This window comes from Vulpes lagopus, chromosome 3, assembly GCF_018345385.1.
Source record: "Vulpes lagopus strain Blue_001 chromosome 3, ASM1834538v1, whole genome shotgun sequence".
In the NCBI taxonomy this organism is placed as follows: Eukaryota; Metazoa; Chordata; class Mammalia; order Carnivora; family Canidae; genus Vulpes; species Vulpes lagopus.
Window position 1 is genome coordinate 48,833,169 of NC_054826.1, and position 12,321 is coordinate 48,845,489.

Genomic DNA, 12,321 nt, shown 5'->3' on the forward strand with positions numbered 1-12,321 from the left:
CACGGGCCTCTCCAAAGGCTGCCTCACAGCATGGCTGGCTTGCCCAGGGCAACCCATGCAAGCAACAGCAAGAGGGAGAAGACAGATGTCACCATCTCTTTCTAAACAGTCTTAGGAATAACATGCCATTTCTCCTGCTATATTCTGTTCCTTAGAAGTGAGTCAATAAGTCCAATTTATGTGCTAAGGAAAGAGATTACACAACGGTATGAATACCAGAAGGTGGATTGATTAGTGTGGAAATTTTAAAGGCTTCCTGCCCTTAAAGGTAGCATAAGGTATTATTATCCTTCATTTCATACTCAGACACCCAACTAGTTAAGCAATGTGTCCAGGTCACTCAGCTAGACTACTGTCTGACTGGCCAGCTGGGGGTGAGGTGGAGGAAGGCAAGGAGAAGGTATTGATAGAAAAACAGGTGGCACCTGGGTGTTTCAGTGATTGAGCGTCTGACTTTGGTTCAGGTCATGATCCTTGGGATCCAGGAATCGAATCCTGTATCGGGCTCTGGGGAGCGGGGAGCCTGCTTCTCCTTCTGTCTATGTCTCTGCCTCTCTCTGTGTGTCTCTCATGGATAAATAAAATAAAATATTTAAAAAAAAGAAGGTACTTATAGAAAACCCAATGGGGATAGAGCCTGTATTAATTTTACCACTGAGTAACCAATGACACACAACTTCGTAGCTTAAAATGAGCATTTATTATCTCACATAGTTTCTAAGGGCCAAGAATTCAGAGGCAGCTTGTCTGGGTGGTTCTGGCTCAGGGTGTTTTGTGAAGCTGTAGTTAGGCTATAGGTCAGAAATGTAGCTTTGAAGATTTGGCTGGGACTAAGGATTCCCTTCCAGCATGGCTCACTCACGTGGCCAATGATGGAAAGCCTCAGCTCCTGGCCACTCGGACTCCTCTATGTGGGGCTTGAGTATCTTTGTGACAAAGAAGCTGGCTTCCTCCAGAATAAGTGATTCAAGAGAGCCTAGGTGGAAGCCTTAATGCCCTTTGTGACTTTGGCTCAGGAGTTATACACTGTCATTTCTACAATGTCCTGTTGGTTACCCAAGTCAGTCCTGTTTGTTGTGGGAGGATTGCACAAGGGCATGGGAACTTCAGATGAAGAACATTGGTGGCTGGCTACCATAGGGTCCTACAAGATTAGTAATCCTAAAACCCAACTTTAATTAAGTCACTCCTTAGGTCAAAGAGATCCAGGGCTTTCCCACATAATCTGATTTCCTTAGTCCCATCTTAGTCTTTTGGGGAGATGAATTACCTGGGACTGGCAGACTGGTCTACTTAAAGACCCCCAACAGCCCCCAGAGATTCTTGTGGATGTGCTCCCTCCCCATCTTCTCTATTCAGTGGGAAGGCCTACTTCCCTGGGAAGCCTCTATCCAGCCTTTGGCATATAGTCATTGTACCTCTGCCATGTGCAGGCTCTGGTTGGATGCTGGAAGAGTGAGCAAACAGCCATCTATCCTCCCTGGAGAGCCTCCAGTCAGGATGGGAAGGTAGATATTAGCCAATTAACAATACTCACAAATTGTGACATACTCTCCCAATGTGCCATGTGAACATATAACGGGGAGCCTGGCCAATTCTGCATATAATATTTGAGCTGTTGAGTACTTCACCAGTCTGAACAGGTGTATAAGCATTAGGTTCAGATGCAAATGCCTGAAAATCCAAAATAAAGGTAGCTTAAACAATAGGGATGCTTAGGGATCCCTGGGTGGCGCAGTGGTTTGGCGCTTGCCTTTGGCCCAGGGCGCGATCCTGGAGACCCGGGATCGAATCCCACATGAGGCTCCCGGTGCATGGAGCCTGCTTCTCCCTCTGCCTATGTCTCTGCCTCTCTCTCTCTCTCTCTGTGACTATCATAAATAAATAAAAATTAAAAAAAAACAATAGGGATGCTTATTTCTCTCTCGCTTAGATGTTTGAGGACATATACTGTGCCACTCAATGACAGGGATCCAGGTTCCTTCTATCTTGTTGCTCTGCTCTGTATGACCTTCACCAGATGGTCCAGGATGGTGGCATCCATATTCTGGGCAGCCATATGGAGAAAGGAGAGGGTAATATTTACCATCTATCCCTCTGGCTGCCACAAGATGCTTCCCCCATACATCTCAATGGCCAGAACTTAGTCACATGGCCACGCCTAGTCAGTCGCAAGGGAGTTGAAAAATGCAACTTTTATTCTGAGCACCTATATGACCAGCCAAAAATTGCAGCTCCATCACCATGGAAAAATAATACTGACAGCCAACCCTATTTTGCATTACTCTATGCCAGGCACAGTCCTAAGTCCTTGACACATATCAACTCATTTCATCTTCACAATAGACCTGTGAGGAAGGTACTACTATTGCCCCCATTTTACAAGTGGGGAAACTGAGATACACTTACAAATGGGGGAACGGGTCAGTAAGTGGAGAAGCTGGAACATGAACCCTGAACCCATGTGGTATGGCTCCAAGGTCTGGGTGCTGTTCACATGGTTTACAGTTATGAAGAAAGGGAGAATAGGTACTGGGGGACTGCCCATGTAGCAGGGTGAGAGACAAAGAAGGAAGTGCTCCAGGCAAAAAGAATAGCCCAAGCAAACCCTACCCCTCTGGGCTTCCAGGAACAAGGTCCTTTGCAGCAGCACCTCTCTCAAACTTAGATGTGCCAACAAATCTCCCGGAGATCATGCTAAATGCACACCCAGAATTTGCTCCATGATGCCCAAGCCAGCTGGCCTGTGGACTACCACCGGAGAGACTGTGGACCACATTTTGAGGAGGGGGGGACATGTGATCAAAAGCTACCTCTGTGTGACTCCCTTCCTGTACAGGGCCAGCAAAGAGTGGTTTGAGCCTGGTGGCGGGCCACACAAGGACCTCACACCTTCTTGCCGTTCTAGACTTCCAGTTCAGGATAATTTCCTTCTCTCCAAACTGCCAGGCCACTTGTTGAATGAATGAATGAATGAATGAATGAATGAAGGATGAAATGCTGGAGGTCAGAGAGAGGGAGAGGCAGCTGGTCAGGCCATTGGGTATGCTCCAGGGGAAGATTTTGGTTCATTGCTCCCACCCCGCCAGACCCAGTGCTGGTGCTGTGCATTCTGTATCCTCCCAGAGGAACAGGTACCCTGATTTACCTCTATTTATAGATGAGGAAACTGCCCTCTGGTCCTGCTTTTAGATCCTGAGCGCTCACCTGCCTCCCCTGGGATTTTTCAAGCCCTGTGACAGAAACCTCGGAGGCGGGGCCAGCGACACTACCCCAGGGAAGTTCAGAAGTAGTTTCCTTTATACCAGTCCTGTGTTACCTCAACTACCATCTCCTCTAATCCACCCATCCTGGAGGGAGATGCTGATTATCTGTGAATTTTGCAGGTTGAAGCTGAGGCTCGGCGAGGTGTGTGTGGGGGACCAAGTCACAGAGCAGGTTGCAATCTGCGTGAGACAACCGGCATGCCCTGTAGGGACCTGGCTCACAGCCAGCTCTCAGTGAGAACCGTTCAGATGAGCCCTAAGTGGAAGAATGTTAGCAGAGGCAGCCAGGTGGTCCATCGCAATCACCTGGGCTGACGGAGCCCTCACCGGGTGCCAGGCACTGCACTAAGCCAGTCTCCCAGCTTTCTCATCCGACCCCCAGAAAAAAACCCTTCAAATGTCATCAGTCTCTTTGGGCAGACGTGGAAAGCAGTGGGGGCTCAGAGTTGCCAAGTGTCTTTCCCAGAGAGGCACAGCAGGGAAATAAATGGTAGATCCACTTCATGAGTCTGGGACTGCCCGACCTCCTCCTTAGAGCTAGACGCTGTGCGCGACCCAAATCTGGATTATTCATTCATTCAATCCTCACAACTCAAGGTAACTGTTTCACGGATGCAAAAGAGCTCTGCAAGGCCGAGGCTTGGGGAGAAGTGAAGGAAAACCCAGTGGGCGGCTTCCAAGGAGCCCCCCGCGCGCCCCCCGCGCGCCCCCCGCGCGCCCCGGCCCCGGAGGCCGGCCCCTCCCCCTCCGGCCCGCGGGCCCCTTTAACCGGGCGGCGGAAGGGGCGGCCGGGGGCGGGGCAGCGCCCAATGGGCTGCGCGGAGCGTCACTTCCCGGCGGCGGGAGGCGAGCGGCGGGTGTGGGGCGGGGGCGGGGCGGGGGCGGCCGGCGGGGGCGGGGCGGCGGGAGGAGGCGTTGGCCGCGGGCTGGGACGCACGCGGCGCCGCGGCCCCCCGTCTGCAGCGCTCCCACCCCGGCGGCGGCGGCACGATGCCCTTTGACTTCAGGAGGTGAGTGTGGCGGGCGCGGCCGCAGCGGGCCCGGGCACCTCGCGGGAGCGGCCCCCAGCCCGGCGCACGCCTCGGCAGGCGCTCGGCGACCGGGGCGGGCCCCCCGCTGCACACAAAGCGGCCGGAGCCTCGGGGGGCCCCCTCGTGCAGCGGGAGGCGAAGCCACCCGCCTCCCGGCCGCCGCACCCCTTCCCCCCGCGAGCCCCCTCCCCAGCCGGCCTGGACGCCGCGCAAAGCCGCCGCGGCTGCCCCCGTTCCGGGAAACAGATTAACTACCCCGCAGCCCGGCGGGGAGCGAACGAGCCGCCCGCGCCTGCCCTTCCGGAGCCTCGGGTCGTGGACCCCACCCCTACTGACAGGTGCGCCCGGGCACCTCCAAGGAGCGCCCAGGGATCCGCGGGGGTCCGCTGCCCCATACCGCCTGGCAGCAGCTGCAGGGTTTTAGGTTTCCACAGACTGAGGCCGGCCCAGCCTAGGCAGAACAGGAGGCCTCTGCCGGCCCCGGTCCTGTTCTGAGTATGGGGGCACCATGGGAAGGGGAGGAGGTCAGGAGCCACGGGCAGGGCTCCCCAGAGGGCCTAGCCTGGCCTGGCCTTGGCTTCCTGCAGTCTCTACAATGGGTCCTTTGTGGGGTCCAGCTGCCTCATGGTCCACGCACGTTGTGCTAGGCCAGGCCTTCTGAGATCCTGCCTGGGAAGGGTCCCCGCCAGACTTTCCTCTGAGGCATGGGGTCCCAGGGGATGCCCTTGCCTGAGGCAGTGACCCTGTGGGGGTCTGGCCAGGAAAATGGCAGGGCTTCAGTGTGGGGAAGAGCTGGATTAGAATCCTGGCTCTGCTCCCTCCACTGAGCAGCTCCGTATATTCTAGAAGTTAGGGATGAAGCCTCTAGGTTCAGACTTCCCCGTAGCCGTGCTACAGAGTGATTTGGGCAAGCGTCTGAACCCTCTCAGTATCTCTAAAATTCACTGCCTGCAGGTTGGAGCTAAAATAAGGTCCTCACCCATGAGGATTGGTTGCATGAGAAGCATTTAATTCAGAGTCTTGTAGGGTTTAGAGTTCAGAGTAGGATGTCAGGAGATGAGGAGTTTCGTAAGGCCATTTCTTCACCCATAAATAGGGATTCTGATGCCTACCTCCCCGGGGGAACTCTTCCTCCTTACCTGCCCCTTCCCTCTCTACAGGTAAGAGTGAAGTCAGGGCAAAGTGACAGCCTTCCCAGGAAGAAAGCCTGGCAGTGACCTCCATGCGCTGGTTGATGTGGTACTCCAGCCTTTCCCGGGCACCTATGCCATGTGGCAGACAGACATCTACTGACTTCCTCCTGCCCCTTCCATGAAGCCCAGAGGCTGGCACCAGGATCTCAGACAAATGCTTGCAGATCCAGGGCGGTTTCAGAGAAGGAAAGTTCCTCCGATGAAACAAGGGACAGTCCTTATACTGACAATTAACAGCGGGCCGCAAGAGCTATGGTTGGCACATGGTTTCCTGGTTCCACAATGCCTCCCCTTACCAGTCTGATAATTAAGATTACTGGACTCCACCCCGCTCCTATGATTTAGTAGGTTTCAGTGATTTTTGACCTTGTTGGGGAAACTACCGCTTTTGGTCATTTCATCCTTTCACTCTGCACCTAACCCCTTAGGAGGAAGTTGAAGCTTCAGGCTGAGGGTCTTGCCTTGCACCTCATGGAAACTAGACTGAGGGGTGGGCCAAAGTCCCAGATCATGCACAGCTTCCAACCTGATGCCCATTGAGTTGGAGGTTTGGGGTGCCCAGGTGCCTGGGGTCCCCTGCTTAATGAGGTATTGTTTTAATACATTTTCTTGAGGGCTTGGGCTTACCACAGGATAGAGGGAATAGATATCACCCCTTTGTGCTTTGGAGGACAAGCCATTTGTACTGAGAACCCAGACTTTTTAAGATGCTAACCCCGGGGCTCAGTTCCTAAGGAAGGTTCCACCATTCCACCTACCTTCTTCCTCTTCAGTGTTCATTCATCAGATGTTTACCCTGCTCGGCCCTCTGCCACGTGGCCCACAGTACAGAGCTGGGTACGTGTGGCCCTGCCCTCTCAGCACTGCAGAGAAGGGAAGGAGGGCATCGTAGGTCCCAGGAGTGGGGTGTCTAATCCCGGAACAGGCTCTGAAGACTTGATGTTTGTTCCCTTGTCACCTATGAGAGGGAGTCTTAATCTTCATTTTAAATCAAAGGAATGAGAGGCTGCCCAGTAGAAGCTTTTTGCCCAGAGCCATATATGGGTGAACTGATGGAGTTGAGATTAGAACTCAGCGGCTGTTAGCTAACTCTGGGAGAAAAGGGAACTCTTGGAGGGTCCTACCACCGGTCCGATCTCTTAAGAACTGTTGGGGAATGGAGAGGGGCCTACTGCGATTGGACCCACTCTCCAGTGTGAGGCCTGGAAGATAAACCAGGTTTCCTGCCTGTTTTGCTCGCCATACAACTAGCCAGAATCAGGAGGAGGCCGGGAGAGGAGGGGATAGCAGTCTCTTGCCCTCTTGCCCTTTCTTATCGATACTCCTTTTTTTCTCAGTGCATATGGGACCTTGTGCAGCTTACCTCCTGTGTGTTCCCCTGTCTGTGAAATGGGCACGAGAACAGTACCCATTGTTGAGAGGATTAAACGAGTCCATGTGTGTAAAGCATTTTAGACACAGTAAGCACCCAATATATTTTGGCCACTATTTTCATTATTTGTGTTATTTCATGTAAGCACCTGTATTTCCTAACACTGTGTAATTCACTTTAATTATCATGCTCATCTCTTTCCCCCTCCCCTTAAAACATGAGCCCCCAGGCCAAAGATTGTTATCTCTTTTCTTCCCTATCCTAATTCCAGTGCCTGGAACAGCATCTGGGCCATACACGCCCTTGGAAATGTCTCTCCAGGTCTGTTCAAAGGAAGTCAAAGGCATGGTGTGATTTTGGTACGCCAACTCTTCCTTTACTGGGCAGATTTTGAGCTATTGGTGGAGAATTTTCCCTTCCTTCCTTGAATTTGCTCTCTCTAAACTTTCTGGGGGTTGGAGGAGGCAGGATCCTGGGGCTGCAAAGATAACTTGTGTTTGCTTTGCTCCTGTTGAATTGTTTCATTAATCACTGGCCGGCTGCTGTTGTGGAACTGGCCATGTGACCTAGATCCGTGGGTGTTGGCTCTGACCAAACCCAGTTCAGGCTGGCAGGGGTCAGTAGCACCTACCTCCCATTCAGCTTGAGGTGGGGGTGGGGGGTGGTTCCCAGAGGAGCCTGGGTACTGCTTTCAGAGGGGGCAGAGATGACCAGCTTTCCCACAGTGGAGGCCCCAGAGCTGAAGCCCTAAGCCCTGGGTATGCTGCCGCCCTGTTGCTGACCAGCCAAGCCATGGGACAATTAGTTTACCTTCTTATAGCTTCAGCTTCTTTTTAAAGATAAGTGATAACCTTTACTGCTTCACCTGGTAGGGTAGATGTAGAGGCGAGAGGTATCTCTGTAAGGTAGGGCCCGCCATGTAATCTGTAGGGCCGAGTGCAAAATGAAAATGCAGAACCCCTTGTTGGAAAAGTGTTGAGGATTTCAGGACAGTGACACCAGAGCATTAAAATAAATAAGCATGGATCCCTCAGAGCTTGGATCCTACATAACTGCATAGGTCACAGGCCCATGATGCCAGCCCTCCCCCAGCCCTCCAGCAGTGCCTTGGTTCGGCCTCCATTGCTTCAAGCTTTCCTCCAGGAGACCCCCGACCTTCTTGAGAGAACCCTGAGTAAGCTTTCCAAAGTTGACCTGTTTTTTTCTTTTTTCCGTAGTGAGCTTTCCACAGTTAACCTGATTTTCTCATGTCCTGGTTTCAACCTTCAAACAGGGTCCTTGCTCTGAGGATCAAGTATGAATTCCTCAGCTCCTCATGTGGCTTTGTCTGAGGGAGGCCCCCCTCACTCCCTGCACCAAGCTAAGCCCCAGCTCAGGGGGCTCTGAGCACATAGTTAACGCTCAGCAGTTAGTTAACATGAGTGTCTATAGTTCTACCCTGCCTCATTCCAGAAGGAACTTGGGGAAGCTGACAGAAACACATACTTTCCAACAATTTTTTTAAAGATTTATTTATTTATTTGAGAGAGAGGGAGAGAGCAAGCGAGAGTACATGGGCGGAGGGTTCTGGACAAAGAGAGAAACTTAAGCAGACTCCATGCTGAGCATGGAGCCTGATGTGAGGCCTCATCCCACGACCCTGAGATCACGAGCTGAGCCAAAATCAAGAGTTGGATGCTTAACTGACTGAGCCACCCAGGTGCCTCTATTTTACAACTTTTTAAAAACATAAATGGGCTTAAAAATGAGGGCAAAAGGGAAATGAAGATTAGACCAGAGGAAACATGATGTGGAAATGAAGTCTGTATTTTGTTTATTGAGCACTTATTAGCACCTGACACTGTTCCAAGGATGTCACATATACCAACTTATTTAACCCCACACCACCCCTACAAGGCAGACAGTGGTGTCATCCCCCTTTATAGGTGAGCCACTGAGGTGCAGCAGAGTTCAGGAGCAGTGTGGGTCCGCAGAAGGTGCTAGGGTTGAAACTGGCTCCAGAACCCCACTTGTCAGCTGTAGGCTCATCTCTAAAGCTTTTCCCCTTTCATTCACCAAGTTCAGAGAGAATGGAAATCTTCTCTAATTGGATTCAGTGGCTTTCTCATCTCTAATTCTTTCCTTACAGGGATCATTAAGAAGCTTAAATTCATCAGCTCGCTCTTTCTTTCTTAATTTTTTTTTTTTTTTAACCAGCCTCATTTGGCCTGACATCTGATTCAGAAATTGTCTTTAAAGACACCCAGTAATAGAACGCGTGGGTGGCTCAGTGGTTGAGCATCTGCCTTTGGCTCAGGCGTGATCCCTGGGTCTTGAGATCGAGTCCTTCATCTGGCTCCCCAGGGGGAGCCTGCTTCTCCCTCTGCCCGTGTTTCTGCCTCTCTCTCTCTCTCTGTCTCTCATGAATAAATAAATAAAATCTTAAAAAGAAAAAGATGCCCACGAACAGTCTCACACTAACTTGGAGCATCGTACTCTGGAGGGTCCAGGTTTTCCCACATTGGCCCCTGGGGCTTTCAGGCATAGAGCATATGTTTACCTGCACCTCTGGACATGTGATGAGATGGAAATCTCTCCTCTCAAGGCAGTTTGGGTTCCTGACTGTGATACCTAATATCTTGAGATAGTGCTGTGGCCAGCTGTGGCCTTGTTAAGTGCCATTTCCCAACTGGTGATCCTTTCATGTTTTATTCTGGAGTTGCTGCTAGGTGGTTTTCTTCATGCTTTAGAGGGGCAGGCAGGGTCTGAGGAGGGCATTTGGGGTGAGACTTACCCACCACCTCTACATCAGTGGCCTTTGACACTGGCTGTGAGTTGGGATCACTGGAGGGGTTTTTAAAAAGTCCCCCAAGTCAGGCTACATTCCAGACCCAATGATGGGGCTCTGAGGGTGGGGGATCTGGTATCAGTGTTCTTTTAAAGGCCCTCACATGATTCCAGTGCACAGTGGTGATAGGAGATGGTTCAAAATTGGGAGAAGCAATAGGAAGCAGAGCTGAGAGCTCTAGGGCAGCTTGGAGGGAAGGCTGGGAGTGGAATCTGGTCCCACCTGTCACTCCCATGTGACCTTCAGCAAGCCACCTCCCTACTCTGGGACTGTTCCTCCCTCACCAGTCAAGTGGTGGATAAGTGGTCTACCTTTCCATCGATGCCCTTGCTCTTCGGAGTGTGGTCCCAGACCAGCAGCTTCAGCATCACCTGTGAACCTCTGGGGATTGCAGAATCTCAGTATCCACCCCAAATTAATAAGCTCCCCAGGTGGTTTGGATGTGGTGTACAGTTCCCAAAGCCCTGCCCTATTTGACGACACAGGATCTCCCAGTCTGTGCTGCATACTGTGTCCCTTGCTTAGAGATTCATGACATGTGTGTACCTTTCTAAAAGCTCTGAGAAGTCCTGCATGAGAGGGAGTGGAGTCACTTGGTTCAGCCCAGCTTTTGCCAAACTATCGTCAAAGCCACCCTGTTGTTCACAGGGCGCCCTGTACCATTTCTCAGAATATAGCATGGGAAACAGCCCTAATTGATCCTTTAAGGAAGTAGGAATTAGCTTAATTGTCTGTTGTCAGTTTTAACATTATATGCAGGAAAAGTATAGGACAGGAAAAAAACAACACCTCTATCACTAGTATGTGTTTTTAAGAGTCTTGACCCCTGGGAGAGGCAGGAGAAACTCAGGGGTTCCCTGTACTGCCGAGAGCGAGGGGATATGGAGGTGCTTTACAAATCTACTCACCCTGAGTGGGCTTTATTGTTCCTATTCTACATTCAGGGAAATGGACCTCAGAGATGGTGAATCACACAGCTGGTGCATCAAGGGGCCCCTGGGGACTGGTACCCCTGCCAGTGTAATCCTTCCCCTGGAACCCCTTGCTCCTGTAACCCATGGGACAGCACAGCTGGACAGGAAGCATGATCCCTCTGAAGTGGAATCAATGTTCTGTTTCTCCAAAAAGGTGAAAACCCTGCTGGAGATGAGAGGCCTGACTGTTACGAAACCAAAGTACAGTCACAGGTCCCTGAAACACTGGGTCCTGGTGTTGGTGGCAGAAACCCCTTCGTGGCATTAGATTTTCTGTCTTGCATTCCAGTCCAGGGCTGGAATCTCTTTGGAGGCGGAAAGAAGGCAATGATAATCTTAGCTAGTAATGCCTGATGGTTCCTCAGCTTGTGGGTGGAGTGCTGTGCCGGTCATGTCATTGGATTTAAAAGTCACTCTGGCTCCACAAAATAGACACAGTTATGAGTAATTTATTTTCTTTTTTAAATTAACATACAAAAAATTGACTTTTGGTGTACTCTTCTATGAAATTCAAGGCATCATCTCATATAACCACCCCCTGCCCCTGTGTAGATACAGAACAGTTCTTTTCACTGTGAGAAACTCGCACGCCATGACTCTGTGGTCACACTACTTCAGTTTTTAAAAAATTATGGTGGAACACTTAAGATGAGATCTGCCCTCTTAACAAAGTTTTAAGCATGCAGTATTAACTATAGGTTGTACAGCAGATCTCTAGGACTTACTCATTTCGTATGACTGGAACTTTAGACTCCTCGAAGAGCAACTCCCTGTTTCCCCCTCTCCCCAGCCCCGGCACCCACTATTCTACTCCCTAATTTTACAGGTTTCATTGTGTCAGATACCGCATGTACGGGCATATCAGGTCATATCTCTCCTCCTGTGACTGGCTTGTTTCACTTAGCAGAACACCCTCAAGGTTAATCCATATCATTGCACATATCAGGGTTTTCTTTTTTTAAGGCTGAAAAATACTCCACTGTGTGTCTGTACCACATTTTCTTGATCCGTTCATCTGTCCATGGTCATTTAGGTTGTCTCCCCATCTTGGCTATTGTGGTGAATGCTGCCTTGAGCTTGGGGGTGCAGATCATCTCTTCAGGACCCAGGTTTCAGCTCTTTTGGATAAATACCCAGTTGTGAGATTGCTGGATCCTAGGAAGTTTCTATTTTTAACTTTCTGAGGAGCCTCCACACTTTTGTCCAGAGCAGCTGCATCACTTTGCATTCCCACCAACAGTATACAAACGTTCCTCTTTCTTCACATCCTGGACAACACTTCTGTCTGTTGGTGGCCATCCTAGCAGGTGTGAGGTGCTATCTCATTGTGGTTTTGATTTGCATTTCCCTGACCATCAGTGATGATGAACAGCTTTTCATGCACCTGTCAGCTATTCGTACGTCTTCTTGGGAGAAATTTTTATATATAGATCTATGGTGAGAGGAAATGATTGGTTGGTCACATCCTGAAGCCATTTTGGTGGGTGATTTGGTGCAGGCCGTGCTGTAGCCCATGGGAAAGCAACACTTCACTGGGAAGGGGCAGCTCCAATGAGGCTCTGTGGTTGGTTGCTCCTCAGATTCCCCAGTTTTTCAGGAAATGATGAAAATCTTATAAATTGTGTGAAAACAGTTAGTAATCATTTCTAATTTTATTT

At 50.6% G+C, this 12,321-nt stretch overlaps 1 protein-coding gene across 4 annotated transcripts in view; it reads left to right on the forward strand.

Annotated features, from left to right (window-relative positions):
* The first annotated feature begins 4,117 nt into the window (after positions 1–4,117).
* Positions 4,118–12,321, forward strand: part of ERGIC1 (endoplasmic reticulum-golgi intermediate compartment 1) — a 103,678-nt gene continuing 95,474 nt past the window's right edge. Inside the window, exons 1-2 of one of the 4 annotated variants that reach the window (XM_041747404.1) lie at positions 4,118–4,276; positions 6,828–6,950. In XM_041747404.1, coding sequence (XP_041603338.1) covers positions 6,833–6,950 — 118 coding nt within the window. In that variant the 5' untranslated portion in view covers positions 4,118–4,276; positions 6,828–6,832. Of the gene's footprint in view, positions 4,277–5,457; positions 6,951–12,321 lie in introns of all 4 variants that reach the window. The other 3 variants (XM_041747397.1, XM_041747398.1, XM_041747401.1) reach the window with 3 other exon arrangements.